Below are 14899 nucleotides of genomic sequence, written 5' to 3' on the forward strand. Positions count from 1 at the left end.
TATGGCCTCCCGGAGGCTCAAGAGGTGAGCAACTGGCCAAGGTACAGTCCAAAACTACACTGAGGCCAAGGGCAGCTGCCCCAGTTAACAGGTCAAGATCCCTCGTCCAGGTTCAGGCCCTGAGCCAGTTCTCAGGTCGCACTGAGGAACAGGGACGGGGTGGGCCCCTGGTGTATGGATGCTGCTGCACCATAGCAAACAGACACAGGGATGACCCCAGCCCCTTCCAAAGGGACATTGGGCTCTGTGTCGGTGACCCCATGTGGGGTGGTGGAACCACCAAAGGGGTGGAGGTTGCCAGACAGGGTCAACTTGACACTGACGTGACAGACACAGTGAACTCTGACTCTGCGACCACTTTGGAAGGACCCACTGTGCTGGGGTTTCTGGGCACAGGGGCTCAAGGGGTAAGGGACACAGGGCCAGTCCCGAGGATTTGTCAGTCAGTCTTGAGCTGGGAGAGCCTGGAATGTAGTATCCCCAGAGCCAGGTGCAGGGCTTAGTGAGACGTCTGTCGAGGACTCCTTCAGAACCTGGGGGAACATGTGATGTAAGGAAAAGATGGTAAGGCTGAACAGAACTCCATTGAGTGAACTCCATTAAGTAAAATAGAAACGCACAGAAAATGGGCGGGGGGGTGGGGTGGGTGGGATACATGCCCCACTCATGAACTGGAAAACCTTCTCACTTCTGGTGGCACCTCACAGGCGTTCTCTGCTCCTAACTCCTCACACCCTCTCTGTGCTTGGCCAAGTTGCCACGGTGGGCATATAAGTACTCAAAGGGTAGCCAGACGGGGCTCCCACCCAGAGCACAAGAGTCCACTCATGGAAGTCCTCTCACCATGGATATGGGATGGCAATGCACACTCCAGTCTTCCCTTCCTACTCCTTGATCTCACAAACTAAACAGCTGGATCCATTCAGTGCGCTGCAGCCTGCTGTCTGGAAGCCTCTTCCAGTGCTGGGCAGTCCAGAATTCGGGTTGTGGCCAATCTGCCCAGACAGAAGACAATGAAGAGCACATAGACCCCAGAACTCAGGAATGATGGACACGCATAAACCAGCATCTCCCACCCCTGTGTCAAACGTGATATAAAGGCCTGTGATGTGAATGTGAGTGGGGCAGTGCCAGAGGCTCACAGAAGGTCCCCCTGGGCAGTGCCCCAGCCCTTTGGCATACAGCACCCTGAGTAGCGGCAGCAGAGTGGCCACCCATGTCCACAGGTCCCATGTGTGCCATGTCCTCTCAAAGAACTGCAGCGGAACTGAGATGAAATCAGAAACACATCCAGTTCTCAGGTTGGCCCCTCCATCTGGGTGGTATAGAGAGGGGTGTGGACAACAGGACCTGCCCTGGGAACAGAGAGGAAATAGGTCTGGCTGACCTCCCAGAGCTACATGGCTGCCCCTGGGCTTGTCCCACGTGCAGGAGTCCAAGGCCCAGGACTAAAGCCAGGCAGGGACCAAGGGACCGACATGAACGTGAAGGAGCCCTCTCTCACGGGCAGAGTGCTGGATGCCAGGACAGCATCTCCTTGGGGACTGCTCGGCCCAGGTATGAGGGGGTGGATGGCGGCCCCCAGCGGGAGGGCCTGACAGACACGCACTGACCTGTGGGGCACTTACGGCTCCACGAGACCAGGTGAATACTGAGTTCGTTGCTAGCCTGAAAACAGAAGAGAACGAACCTACAATACAAACACCAGGGCGGGATGAGTGCCCAGACCCCGAAAAAAGTGCCCACAACTTGGCACAGAAAGGACACATGGCTCAGCAGAGAGATGAGCAACAGGCATTTCAGAGAAGAAAACACATCGGCCAAGGAGGACATGAGGAAAACCAAGAATCTGGGTCAAGCCTGTCCCAGGTCAGGGTCAGTGTTGCCTGTAAACGCACAGCAGGAGGAAAGTGGAACCCTCACCAAGCCTCAGAGACCCAGGTGGGGTGGGAGGCAGCACTCCCCATGGCCCAGTCCTCACATGTGGGCATGTGAGGAGAGCTGGGGCCAGCAGCAGGGAAGGGACAGGTGTGGAGAAACGCCACAGAGCAGGACCTCACAGCTGCCCCCATCAGCAGCCACACTTCATAGGTGTCCAATTCACTAGGCAAGGTCTAGTTCAAAACCAGGATTCGGGAGGATCAGCAGGATCCCACCCACCATTCACAGGACCCTCCCTCACGATCTGAAAGCACTACCAGGAGGTTCTGGGGTTTCTGGAGGCAGCTGGTAACCACTCTCAGGGCGAGGAGCAGGGCACCAGCATGAGGGAGGTGGATGTGGTGATCGCTCGGGTACCCGCAGTGCTGAGGCCTCAAATCCAGGAGGCAGCCTCTGCCCCTCAACTCGTGGCTGGCAGGCTTCTGCGAGGAGAGAGCAGGCTGCACACTGGAAGAGAAAGCACTGCTCCAACTCAACATTCACATGGCAGCAGTTGTGTGGGTGCCCGGCTAATGGGAACCAGGTAGACACCAACCATACCTTCCTGGGACTTGGCGACGCTCAGGAGTCCAGACTCATGCCCAGCAGCCACAGCCTGGGAAGAAGAGGGGGGCAAAGGTGGGCAGCAGGAAGATGCAGGGCGCCCCAAAACTCCCAGACGAGAGCGGCTGACACTCGGGCAGACAGAGAAAGGAATGTTACAGTCATGCCTGGAAGGAGGACAATAGGTTGTCAGGACAAGAGGAGCCAGTAGTCAGTCCAGGGGCAGAACTGCATGAGAAAGTGTGGAGTCCCGGATGAGCTCTGCACAGAGTGCTGGGTGAGGAGGAAGAAGACCTCAGACCACCGGAAGCCCCCCAGGGCACCATGGACGGGTTGAGGCTTAAACAGGAAAGGGCTCCCCTGCACTTTCAACCCGGGACTGACAAGGATAGATGTGTGTGCTATGTAACACTGAACCGATAGTGTGTGCAACTCCAGCTGGAGGAGGAGAGACAGCAGGGGTCCAGGAGAGTGCGGGGGAGGGGGTAGGGAGTGGGGGTTAGGCTGACAGAACTGTCCCCAGGCCATGAAGCCTGAACTCAGCTAGTAGCAGCGGGGACAGGAAGAGGATCCTTTACTCTGATCAGGGAGGCTGGGGCACAGCAGGGAGAGCAGCGGTCAGGAGCAGAGTCAGGGGGCTGCCCTGGGTGGGCTGAGCCCTCAGACAAGAGGAAGAGGACAGGAAACAGTTTTGAAAGTGAAGCTTCTTTTCTATGGGACATCTCAGGTCCCAGGGGCAGCAGGAAACTGAGGATTTTCCTTCGCATCTGCAAAAAGACAGACTGTTGCTCAGCACTGGGCCAGCAGCCCCAGGGTCGCTTGGAAGGGAGCCAGCCTGGGCTTTCAGCCCAGAGTTGGGGAATTCCGCCCAGAGGCTGCGCCTCTTCCCGCTTCCCTGGCCCCTGGGGTCCACCCTGAAGCTCGGATGCAGTCGCTGAGGACACTGGGTCGCGGTCACTTTGACTCTCGCCGAATCTCGCGGACTGGACGCCTATGGTACGGACTCAAAAGGGCACAGTCTGGGCTCCGCCATGGAGCTGGACAAGCCCAACCTCCGTGGGTTCCCCAGGCCCACAGCTCCATTCCTGTACGCCCTGCTCGGCTCGCCCGGTGGCTCCACCCCGCTCCGCTCCGCCTCGCCCCGCCCCGCCTCGTTCTCCAGAAGCGCCTCCTTCTCCAGAAGCGCCTCCTCACCCAGGTGAGGAGGAGCTTCAGCCCCAGACTCCCCTGCCTGCTCCTCCCATCTCCTCTCCTCTTTTCCGCCCGACCGCTCACTTCCTGCTCCTCCCTCCGGTCCCGCTCCAGGCCGCAAGTCTCGAGGCTCCTCTCGGCCTGACCTTCCAGGCACCTCAGAGCGTGGCGGCTCCTATTCTGTCTCCTAGCAGACAGGGCCAGCGAGGGAAAGCGCCTTTGTTCGTACGTGCGTGTCTATGTAACTGCGTGCTTACGTGAGTACGGAAGCCATACACACCGGAAATCAGGGGCTTCAGTGTTTGTGGGCGCGACGGGACTAAGGCCAACTGGCGCCGTCCCCTGACAGCGGTCCCGGTGGCGGACTACTGTCCTGCCTGGTGGCCACTGCCCGGCCATCCCAAAAAAGCGCCCGCGACTCGCTCTACTTGCAGGAAGGTGGGACCTACCTCGTGTGCAGACGGTACCTCCGGGCGGGGGTTTCCAGGCTCTGGGACCAGGAGCCCCTGCCAGGGGGCCGAGCCGGACCTTCCGGTCCCCTCCACGGCCACAGTCCCCGCCTGCTTTCCTTCCACGTACGTGTCCTGGCGATGCCCCGGGACACATGCGAAGATGCCAGCAGACCTGCCCTCCAGCCTCCTGCTCCTCCCCCCGGACTGTGACCTCACACGAGCCCCCCCACCCCGCCCCATCTGAGCTCCCCACACCAGGCCCTGACCTGAAGAGCTCAGCTGCTTGTACGCGTTCCCCTCCTGGTGGGGCCAAACCAGAAGTCCATGTAGGGCGGCCGACTGACTGTGCCGGCCTCCGGATCCTTCCAGAGTGGCAGTGTTAGGGGAGGAATCATTTTCTCTTCGTAGTTGCCCCAGTCTCCTGAGCTGTAAATCACCATCACCATGGATTTCTGTGCTGACCCTTGAGGCACTGTGGGGTCCCTGTCCCAGTCACATGACAGGCCAGCTGCTGTGATGAGCAGAACCTACCCTGAGGGAACCTGCATGTGTGTTTCTCATCAGTTGGGCCCTCCTGGATCCCTGTGGTCTGAGGCCCCTGCCAAGGAGAAGAACATAGTGGCTTGTTGTCCAACATTGCTATCTTCTCACTGGTGATTTTCTCCCTGTTCCCCTGGTCCTTGCGCAGGTGAAGACACACAGACAAGCAGGCGGAAGAGTGTTTTCACCTCTGGCCACCAAGCAGGCACCCTTTGCTTCGAGTGGTGGGAAAGCTTGAGCCCCTTCTTGCTCAGGGATTCCACCCACACAGATGAGATTCAGAGGTGCCCAGGAGGAAGGGGTTGGGTTGGCTGAGACACTGAGTGGCGGAAACTGGGCAAGCCTGGGATCCAATCACATACCCCAGTAGAAGACATAGCAATGGCCATGCCCCAGGGGCCAGCCAGGCTCCCTGATAACCAAGCCAGACCCAGTGAAGAGGGTGACCCTTTGTCACCCAGCACGTCGACAGAAGTTCAGCGGGATGATGATACTCAGGGCTAGCCAGTGGATGAGGACATGGCACCCTTGCCTGTGGTTGGTGAAGTGGACACAGGGGAGCCTTTGTGAAAGACCATTTGCTAGTGTGTGTCAGCACCTCAGGTGTGTGCCCTGTTCCCTGGGCCACCTCCTGCATGACTCTTCAGTCAGTGTGTGGTCATGTTGAGTGGCTGTATTGGCAGAATGAGTTTTCCCTACCCTTCCATCAGGAGGGAAGCATCAGTAACTTGTGGGACCCCAAACACTGGGAGGTGTAAACAGACACCATATAAGGGTGAAAACAAACGCATGAAAATAGATGTGCAGACGTGGAGGAGTGTGCCCAAGGTGCTGGGAGTGGAGAAGCCATCCCCCTTGCCCCTGCGGAGAGATGTCCAGACAGAGCTGACCCTCTGGCTTAATTTGCTGGCAGTTATGTTAGGGTCACACAGGCCGGCTGGCTCAAATACGAACCGTGTTGGTTCAGGAGGCCAGCAGCCGAGGTCGAGGTGTCAGCGGAGGTTGGCTGTTGTGAGGGCTGTAGAAAGAGTCTGTCCCATCCACCCCCTCACTTCTGGGCATTGCTGGCCATGGTGGGTGTGTCTGGCCTTGAAGATCTCCGCCTTCCTCTTCACCCCAGTTCTCCTGTGTGCCTGTCTTGTCTCTAAATGTGTCCTTTGTATGGGGACAGCCGTCCTGTTAGAGGAGGGTCCATCCTAATGAGCTCACTTGACCTCCATCAGCTCTGTGAAGACCTTTCCTTTGTCTGTAAGGTCATGCCAAGGTACTTGGGATTGAGACTCCAGCACCTGAATTTGAGGGGACACAATGTGACACCTCACACCCTACAAAGGCTCTGAGGTAGGAACTGACTGGAGTGTTCCAAGGATGGAAGGATGGCCTTCATGGCTACCTGGGGTGAATCCAGGGGCAAGGAGAGCAGGCCATCAGGCTACGAACCAGATCACATGGTTCCTCATGGGCCTGGGAGAATTGTGGCTCTCCTATGCTAGGGGAAGGAAAGGCCCAGAATACTCTGGGCTGGGTGCCTCTAGGACCTTGTCCCCATCCTCATACTACTACTACTACCACTACTACTAAGTCGCTTCAGTCGTGTCCGACTCTGTGCAACCCCACAGATGGCAGCCCACCAGGCTCCACCGTCCCTGGGATTCTCCAGGCAAGAACACTGGAGTGGGTTGCCATTGCCTTCTCCAATGCATGAAAATGAAAAGTGAAAGGGAAGTCACTCATAGCCATGTTTAAATGGAAGCTCCCTCGGAGGTGCTGAGACTACTGAGGTTCAGGCCCATGGCTCTGATCCTCCACCTCCACTCCCCTACAGTGAACAGGGATCCCCCCTCCAGGTATAAGGAAAGAAGTGAGGTTGGAGGTACGTGTAGTCCGGTCCCCTGCAGTCATGGGCTGTGACTCTGTGCCTCGGCTCCTCCTCAGGTGTCGAACAAGGTGACAGTAACATAGCAGGTAATTTGGGGTTTGAATTCTGTGATCCCTACATGATGCCATCCCAGGCCCTGGCGAGGACAGGAAGCATGCCATTCCCAGTAGTTTCTGCTCTCCGTTCTTTCTCTAGGCTCTGGGCAAGGGCTGGGGCATCTGATGACAGTGGAGGCAGTGATGTGGGAAGGACTGGGAGGAATGTGGCTGCCAAAGGTGTGGGGAAGATACCTGGCAGGGCTTTCTGAGGTCCAGGGCGCCCTAGGGCCGAGGCCAGATTGGTTAGCATGGATCTGCCCTCAGCAGCCCTGGGCTAAGATGGAGATCTCCAGAGCATGGGCAGGGATGGGGCCGGGAGCTAAGGGGTGGGGTGGTGGCTGGGGGTAGGGGAAGCTAAGCCCAGGACAGTGCCTGTCCGTGCTTTGAGAAGACTAGAGCCCAGCCACTGGGCTGAGAAACCAGGGGGCTTGCCCTCCCTCCTCGGTGCTCCCAGGGTTTCTAGTCCCTCTGTCTTGGAACTCACCACGTGCCTTTCACCATGTACCTCTCTTCCACTGCCCTGCCCTCCTTCCTGACCTCCCCGCAAACTCCATGTGATAGACGGGTCCTCTGGGTCACCACCCCCCTATCTGTGGACCATGTGGAGACGGATGGAAAGAGCCAGCCCTCTCTAACCCCCCAGATTCTGTGTCAGCAGGCTTGGAGGATGCTCGGGCACATGGGGCTGAGGTCCAGCCCAGGGCTGTGAGATTGCAGGCCACTGTGTCAGGCTCCTGACCTTGGTGGTTCTGTGTTTCCACAGCCACGTGAGGCCCTAGGAGCCCTGGGAGATGAAGTTCGGCTGTCTGTCCTTCAGACAGCCTTATGCAGGTTTCATCTTAAACGGTGTCAAGACCCTGGAGACGCGGTGGCGGCCCGTGCTACGTGGCCACCAGCACTGTACCCTGGCAGTCCACATCGCTCACCGGGACTGGGAAGATGCAGCCTGGCGGGAGCTGCTGGAGCAGAGGCTGGGGATGAGCCCCACCCAGATCCAGGCCTTGCTGCGGGATGGGGACAAGTTCGGCCGCGGAGTGATTGCGGGCAAGTGACACCCTGCCCCACGCTGTCTGCATGGCCCCAATGCTGCCCTACATTGTTTTCTGTTGAACCAGTTGGTAAGAGGGGAGGGGGGAGCTGAGGTTTCTTCAGAGGAGCAGCAAGGGTCCCTTGGCTGGGAGACAATGGCCCAAGGTCCCTGACCACCAGTCTGGGCCTCAATGCCCATTTGTGCTGTGAGGCAGAGGTGGGTCCAGGTCTGCGTGTGGCACTTGTCTGTGTGTGTGTGTGTCCCCACATGTGTGTCCCCAGCAGAGACCATGAGAGGCAGGAAAGCACCCAGCCTGGGTTCCCCACTGCCACTGCCTGCAGCCAGGCCTGAGCAAGTCCCCTGACTCCCCAGGGGTGAGGCCCCACAGCAATAACTCTCTGGTGGTGAATCGCTTCGGGACCTGATATCCACAGGTTCCTTGTCAGGGTCCTCCTGCTGTGTCCCTGTGGCCTGCAGTGGGCAGACTGAGAGCTGCCTGTGGCCTGGTGGGTTTGTGGAGCACCAGACCTCTCCCTTTCATTTCACTCCTTCCCTCACTTGCCCTTGCCCCAAATTCCCTTTGCCAAGGTGAGCCCATCTGAAATGCTCAGCCAGAGGATTCAGTTCACTGGTTCCCTGCCGTGATACGTTTTAGTCTCTAGCAGGCGAGACTTTGAATGACCTTGTTCTCATTCTGTGTCCTGTCTTTGCACACAGGTCTCGTGGACATTGGGGATACTTTGCTGTGCCCAGAAAACCTAGATCCCGAAGAGGTGGAGGAGCTGGAGAATCAAGCCCTGTTGCCTGACCTGCGACAGAAGTACCTGACTGTGCTCACCAACCCCCGCTGGCTGCTGCAGCCCATCCCTGGAAGAGGTGGGAAGGACATCTTCCTGGTGGACATCCCCCAGCACCTGATCCCCTTTGGGCAGGAGGCCTGTCCAAGCTGGGCTTTCAAAAGGTGACCAAGAGACCAGCACATGGTGACACTGTTCCGTCACCATTGCACCCTGGACGTGCCCGTCTGGTTCAGTCTGAATTGGCCCCACCCTGGGGTGTTCTGCCAACTTAGTGTGGGTCGGGGTGCCGGGACACCCCTCGTGCAGTGCTGCTCTGGACTCAGCGAGAGTCTGCAGGAATTTGACCTTTATGATAAGATGGCATTGCCACTCGTTTTGGCCCTGCTGTGTCTGGGTGGTTGAAAGAAACATGTTGTTGGGAAAACGCTTAGTGTTTTTCCTCTCTGTTCTGGTTCAAACTCCCCGATGTTGGAACAGTGACCAGGGGCTGATAAGGGAAGGCTGGGGACTGGGCTGTGCGTCGGCAGGTAGAGAGGCATCCAGCACGCGGAGAGGCCCACAGGCCCAGAAACAGGCCCCTGGATAGGGAGCTAGAGATGCTCAGCTGCTGATCAGAAACTTGTGGAATCGTTGGGGGACCCTTGAGGAGCCCCTTCTGCTTCAGCGTGCAAGACTCAGGGAAGGTGACTCCCCCAAGGTCAGGAGCCTGGCTGGGCCATCTGCTGAGTGGCAGGCAAGGCCGAGGGACCAGCCCGTCCTGAGCTCGGCTTGGGGGTCAGACCCTTGGCCGAGCGTGTGAAATGATGCTGCTTCAGTTGAAAAGGAACCATGGGGACCGGACTGAAGCCTGCCTGGGGCGTGGGCTTCCAATCTCATCTGGCTCACCCTGTGCCATGTGTGAATAGCATGGACAGACAGAAAGAACACAGACTCGCAGTTGTCATTCAATTCTTTATTTACTCCCATGGAGTTTTGCTCTACTTTATTACAGCCAGAAATCTATTTGATTACAAGAGAGTACTTTTGAGTGTCCCTAAGAAAGGCAATGCCCAAGAATGCTCAAAAGTGAAAGTGAAGTCACTCAGTCGTGTCCGACTCTTTGTGACCCCATGGGCTGTGGCCTACCGGGCTTCTCTGTCCATGGGATTTTCCAGGCAATAGACCTGGAGTGGATTGCCATTTCCTTCTCCAGGGGATCTTCCCAACCCAGGGATCGAACTCGGGTCTCCCGCGTTGTAGACAGGCGCTTTACCATCTGAGCAAACTACTGCACAATTGCACTCATCTCACATGGTAGTAAAGTAATGCTCAAAATTCTCCAAGCCAGGCTTCAGCAATACGTGAACCATGAACTTCCAGATGTTCAAGCTGCTTTTAGAAAAGGCAGAGGAACCAGAGATCAAATTGCCAACATCTGCTGGATCATCAAAAAAGCAAGAGAGCTCCAGAAAAATATCTATTTCTGCTTTATTGACTATGCCAAAGCCTTTGACTGTGTGGATCACAAGAAACTGTGGGAAATTCTGAAAGAGATGGGAATACCAGACCACCTGACTGCCTCTTGAGAAACCTATATGCAGGTCAGGAAGCAACAGTTAGAACTGGACATGGAACAACAGACTGGTCCCAAATAGGAAAAGGAGTACATCAAGGCTGTATATTGTCATCCTGCTTATTTAACTTATATGCAGAGCACAGCATGAGAAATGCTTGGCTGGAAGAAGAACAAGCTGGAATCAAGATTGCTGGGAGAAATATCCATAACCTCAGATATGCAGATGACACCACCCTTATGGCAGAAAGTGAAGAGGAACTAAAAAGCCTCTTGATGATAGTGAAAGAGGAGAGTGAAAAAGTTGGCTTAAAGCTCAACATTCAGAAAACTAAGATCATGGCATCTGGTCCCATCACTTCATGGGAAATAGATGGGGAAACAGTGTCAGACTTTATATTTTGGGGCTCCAAAATCACTGCAGATGGTGGTTGCAGCCATGAAATTAAAAGACACTTACTGCTTGGAAGGAAAATTATGACCAACCTAGATAGCATATTAAAAAGCAGAGATATTACTTTGCCAACAAAGGTCCATCTAGTCAAGGCTATGGTTTTTCCAGTGGTCATGTATGGATGTGAGAGACTGTGAAGAAAGCTGAGCACTGAAGAATTGATGTTTTTGAACTGTGGTATTGGAGAAGACTCTTGAGAGTCCCTTAGACTTCAAGGAGATCCAACCAGTCCATCCTAAAGGAGACCAGTCCTGGGTGTTCATTGGAAGGACTGATGCTGAGGCTGAAACTCCAATACTTTGGCCACCTCATGTGACGAGTTGACTCCCTGGAAAAGACCCTGATGCTCGGAGGGATTGGAGGCAGGAGGAGAAGGGGACAACAGAAGATGAGATGGCTGGATGGCATCACCGACTCGATGCACATGAGTTTGGGTGAACTCCGGGAGTTGGTGATGGACAGGGAGGCCTGACGTGCTGTGACTCATGGGATCACAAAGAGTCGGACACGACTGAGCAACTTCACTGAACTAAGGGACCTAGCAGTTCAGAGATTGGGCTTGTCCTTGAAGTGCACACAGAGGACACACTTGTAATCTGAGGACTCTCCCTGCTCCTCCTCTGCCTCAGGGTCTTCATTTGGGACCATGACTGAAAGGGCCACCATCAGGATGTAGTAGCAGATCTTGTGCAAAGCCATCACCATATCATAATCTGGGTACTCTGGGGGGCTCTCGGGCAGTTCCCCTGTTCAATCACTTCCAGAAGTAGCTGGGGACACAGACGTGGCATTGCTGGATGTGCCCTCTCCACTGGGACCACCCTGCTCGCTGCGGAGATGGTTTCTCCAAGCCCGCCTGGCTACACTGCCCATAGACCAAAGGCCAGAGAACACAAATGAGCACCAGCTGGGCATTCTGCAAGCAGGTGGCATTCCCTTCTGGACTTTCTTGCCCGCGTCTTGGGTGCACTGGTTGTGGTGGAGTCGAGGAGACTGGTTGCCACCGCTCGCTTCTTTGTCTTTGTGGTCGCTGTTGCACTGGCAGTAGGCTGAGCAGTTGTTCTGGGGTTGCCTTTCCTCCATATGTTCTGCAGGAGGAGAGGTTTGTCTCTCTGAAAATTGCAGTTGGGAGAGATCTGAAAGAAATGAATCACTTTAACCATCGGGTGGGAGAAGAGCCCTTCCTTGCTGCCCTCCTCCCCACCACCATCCCAGCCTTGCCTAACTGTGGAGACAAGGTCTCTTCATTCCTGGCAGGTTATGAGGCCCTAGCATGTCACTCCCCTAGAGCTCCCCCCTGGCCGTCTTCACTTGAGGTGTTACTGGCCCTGCCTGACATCAAGTGGCCCCTTAAGGTTTGGGGTTACCCCTGTCTAAGAGGGGTGGGTCATGTTTGGGTCCTGTCTAAGAGGGGTGGTGGAACACAACACATCCTGCTTTCTCCTCTTTCCTTAACCAGCCTCTCACGAGAAAAATTTTTCCTGGGAAATGAAACCCATCCAGCACTCAGCTCGTCTAGCCTAGTCTTCTCGGAAGGGCTTTCTACGTTACCATCATCATCTTCTTCCCTGCAGAGCAGCCTGAAGAGTGGATTTTCCTGAACTCATACAGGTTCAGTTCACTGATGAAACTCTTGATGCTGTCTGTCTTGAAGATCTGCTCCATGCCTCTGCGCTGGAGGATCTCCATCCGGACGAGATCTACTTCAATGACCACCATGTTTTCCTCATCGTTCCAGCACGCAGAAGTGAAGGCCGCATCCTCCACGATCCTCCAGAGCTTCCTGGGGAAGGACAGCCCGAGGATGGCATTGTTCTCTTCCTCCTTGGTCGTTTTTGGGTTCAGGCCCTGTGGGGGAAGATTGTCTTGGAGGCGTCGATCTTGGCTCTCAGGTTGCTCACCCTGCTTCTCCAAAACCTCCCCTCAATCCATGTTTCAATCTGGGGAGGAATCACGGGAGTCCCCTGCTGCGGGTTCCCCATCAGTTGATGGGGCCAGCTGGGCTGCCTGTGCCTCATGGGAACTCTGACTAGCCATGGAGCCAGTCTAGCTCAGGAGAATTCTGTACCCAAGCAGTGAATGCTCAGGGCAGAAGAGCCTCAGACCAGGGTCAGGGTGCCCAATAAATACTGTCTGGAGATTCTAGAATCTGGATCGTGGGACAGGCAGCCAATTAAGTGATCTGCTTCCTTAAACGATAACAGTATTTATTTTTGAGGATGAAAGTGAGGTTCAGGAAGGGGGTCAAATATGGACTTTTGCTTTTTACTCAATTGTATCATTTAATATTATAAATAGTAGATAAATGTTTGTCCAAGTAAATAAAAGGATAAATATATGTGACTTACCATTCAAGAGGGCAAACAAGACACAATACCTGTAGAATGATCCTATTTAAATAAACCATATTGTATATGCATATATTTATATGTATGAGTGTTAAAGGAATAGGCAGAGTTCTGAAAGGATGTTCACTGAGAGGTTGACAGTGTTCTTCTTTGTGAAGGGAAGGGGACAGAGGTGAGAGTGTGACACTATTTCTTCTCTATTCTTCCCATTTGTTTGAACTGTTGAAAATACAGTTAGGGAACATGGTAGCTGTTTTTATGTGTCAACTTGGCTAGGCTATACTGCCCAGTTGGCTTGGTTAAACATGTCTCTAAATGTTGCTGTGAAGTTGTTTTTACATGTGATCAACATTTAAATCAGTGGACTATAAATAGATTATTCTCCATAATCTAAGTTGGCTGCATCCATACAGTTGAAGGCTTTAAGAGAAAAAGACAGGTCCCTCAAAGAGGAAGAAATTCTGTCTCCAAACTGCCTTTGGATTCAAGTTGTAAAAGTAACTCTTCCCTGTATCTTCAGCCTACCTGCTTGCACTGAACAATTCAGAGATACAGATATAGATATAGATACAGATACGGATATAGATATGTGTGTCTGTGTGTTTCAAACACATTCATTGGAGCTGAAAAGGCCTGACTGGGAATTCCAGCTTCCTCACTTCTGTGTTCTCAACCAATTAAACTTTATAGATTTCTATTTACTTATTGGTATATACAAGCAAAATGATGGAAATAATTATTTGCATTACTCTGAAAAGTGACATAGTGTTTGCCTGGTTCATTGAGCATTATCACAACTCAGCAAATGCCATTTATTGTGATGAAAAATGTTTCTTCAGTTTTCAGGGTAGTTTTTGGCAGACAAATGCTCCTACAGAGAACAACAGGAAAACCCCATTAAAACATCATGTATTCCCACCACAAAAAAAAAAAAAGATAATTATGTGATGTGACAGATGTGTTAGCTAACCTTAAGGCAGTAACACATTGCAACATATAAATGTGTAAAGTCAATACATTGTATACCTCAAACTTACATGATGTTATATGTCAATTATATCTGAATTTAAAGGAATTTTTAAAAAAGAATAATATAGGATAATGGCATGAAGGGGGACTAGGATTAACTATAAATGAGGAGGGTACCTAAAGCTCACATGCATGGTGGATTTGTTACCAAGTCCAAGCTCATGGGGCTTCAGGTGGTGCTAGTGGAAAAGAACCTGCCTGCCCATGCAGGAGATGTAAGAGACTGTGTCGAGAAGATCCCCTGGAAAGGGGCATGGAAACCCACTCCAGTATTCTTGCCTGGAGAATCCCATGGACAGAGAAGTCTGGTGGGCTACAGGCCATAGCATTGTAAACAGAAGCACGTGACTGAAGCTACGTAGCATGCACACATGCACAACAAGGTCATACTGCTAAGCACATGACAGGCCAAATAAATAGACAAAGTGTTAGAGCAAGGAATAGTGACTTTATTCAGAAAGTCAGCAGATCAAGAAAATGGTTCATTTGTATCCAAAAGAACAATTTTACCTGAGTTAGAATTGGGGCTTCTTTTATAGTAAAAGGGGAGAGTGTGGCTGGTTGTTGCAGACTTCTTGGTGCCAGGAAGACCATGGAGGAAATGTGATAATCCCTTGTTCTTGTAGGTGTCCAGGTAGGTCAGGTCATGAAATTCCTGTAAACCTTCAATAAGACAAATGCTATTTTCTGTTCTGCAACTTTTTATCTCTGTATGAATGAAAAGTGTTATGGCTTTAAAGGTTAAGCCTGGGAGTCAGAGACTTGAGAAAAAGTCTATTATGTATTTTAGGTGATAGGCAATGTTCTTTTACTGATTGAAGAGATGAAGGTGCAGAGCCAGCATGACTAAGCACAGGTGACAGAGCACAAAGATTAGAGCTAAAGGAAGAGATCCAATACGGAGTCAGGCTTGTTCTTCTCAGATACAGATTTATGGGATTTTTCTACTGTTCCTTGGACTGTTAATGTACATGATACATTTTTTTCCTTTGTATATATGAAATATTTTACAACAATAACATTAATAAATAGCAAACAATTA

The 14899-nt window shown here is 53.0% G+C and overlaps 2 protein-coding genes across 8 annotated transcripts; one reads left to right on the top strand and one right to left on the bottom strand.

Annotated features, from left to right (window-relative positions):
- Nucleotides 1-338: 338 nt before the first annotated feature.
- On the bottom strand, nucleotides 339-4573 carry LOC123465373. Its single transcript, XM_045164352.1, has 8 exons — nucleotides 4472-4573; nucleotides 4125-4259; nucleotides 3760-3912; nucleotides 2482-2536; nucleotides 2299-2363; nucleotides 1614-1668; nucleotides 881-995; nucleotides 339-533 (listed from the first exon to the last, which is right to left on the bottom strand). Exons 1-7 carry the CDS (start codon nucleotides 4571-4573, stop codon nucleotides 898-900), a joined length of 663 nt encoding a protein of 220 aa, XP_045020287.1. The 3' UTR covers nucleotides 339-533; nucleotides 881-897.
- LOC102396260 (protein EOLA1) lies at nucleotides 3349-14899 on the top strand. 7 transcript variants are annotated; one of them, XM_044936436.1, is made up of 4 exons: nucleotides 3349-3480; nucleotides 7408-7688; nucleotides 8392-8635; nucleotides 11940-14899. In XM_044936436.1, the coding sequence occupies exons 2-4, from the start codon at nucleotides 7436-7438 to the stop codon at nucleotides 12079-12081; spliced, it is 639 nt and encodes a 212-aa protein (XP_044792371.1). In that variant the 5' UTR covers nucleotides 3349-3480; nucleotides 7408-7435; the 3' UTR covers nucleotides 12082-14899. The 7 variants fall into 7 exon arrangements, with proteins under 7 accessions (XP_044792371.1, XP_044792373.1, XP_044792368.1 ...); XM_044936438.1 differs by lacking the exon at nucleotides 3349-3480 and adding an exon at nucleotides 3658-3682; XM_044936433.1 differs by lacking the exon at nucleotides 3349-3480 and adding an exon at nucleotides 3689-3932.

The sequence above is a fragment of the Bubalus bubalis genome, chromosome X (assembly GCF_019923935.1).
Source record: "Bubalus bubalis isolate 160015118507 breed Murrah chromosome X, NDDB_SH_1, whole genome shotgun sequence".
In the NCBI taxonomy this organism is placed as follows: domain Eukaryota; kingdom Metazoa; phylum Chordata; class Mammalia; order Artiodactyla; family Bovidae; genus Bubalus; species Bubalus bubalis.

Bases quoted from the DNA above. Each gene is read 5' to 3' on its own strand.
- LOC123465373 (XM_045164352.1), bottom strand. From the start codon at position 4,573: ATGGTGATGGTGATTTACAGCTCAGGAGACTGGGGCAACTACGAAGAG. The intron at 4,260-4,471 runs GTCAGTCGGCCG...GGGCATCGCCAG, and splicing joins AGGATCCGGAGGCCGGCACA to GACACGTACGTGGAAGGAAA. The intron at 2,537-3,759 runs GTGAGCGGTCGG...TCTTCTTCCCAG, and splicing joins ACCGGAGGGAGGAGCAGGAA to GCTGTGGCTGCTGGGCATGA.
- LOC102396260 (XM_044936436.1), top strand. From the start codon at position 7,436: ATGAAGTTCGGCTGTCTGTCCTTCAGACAGCCTTATGCAGGTTTCATC. The intron at 7,689-8,391 runs GCAAGTGACACC...CTTTGCACACAG, and splicing joins CGGCCGCGGAGTGATTGCGG to GTCTCGTGGACATTGGGGAT. The intron at 8,636-11,939 runs GTGACCAAGAGA...TTCCTTAACCAG, and splicing joins CCAAGCTGGGCTTTCAAAAG to CCTCTCACGAGAAAAATTTT.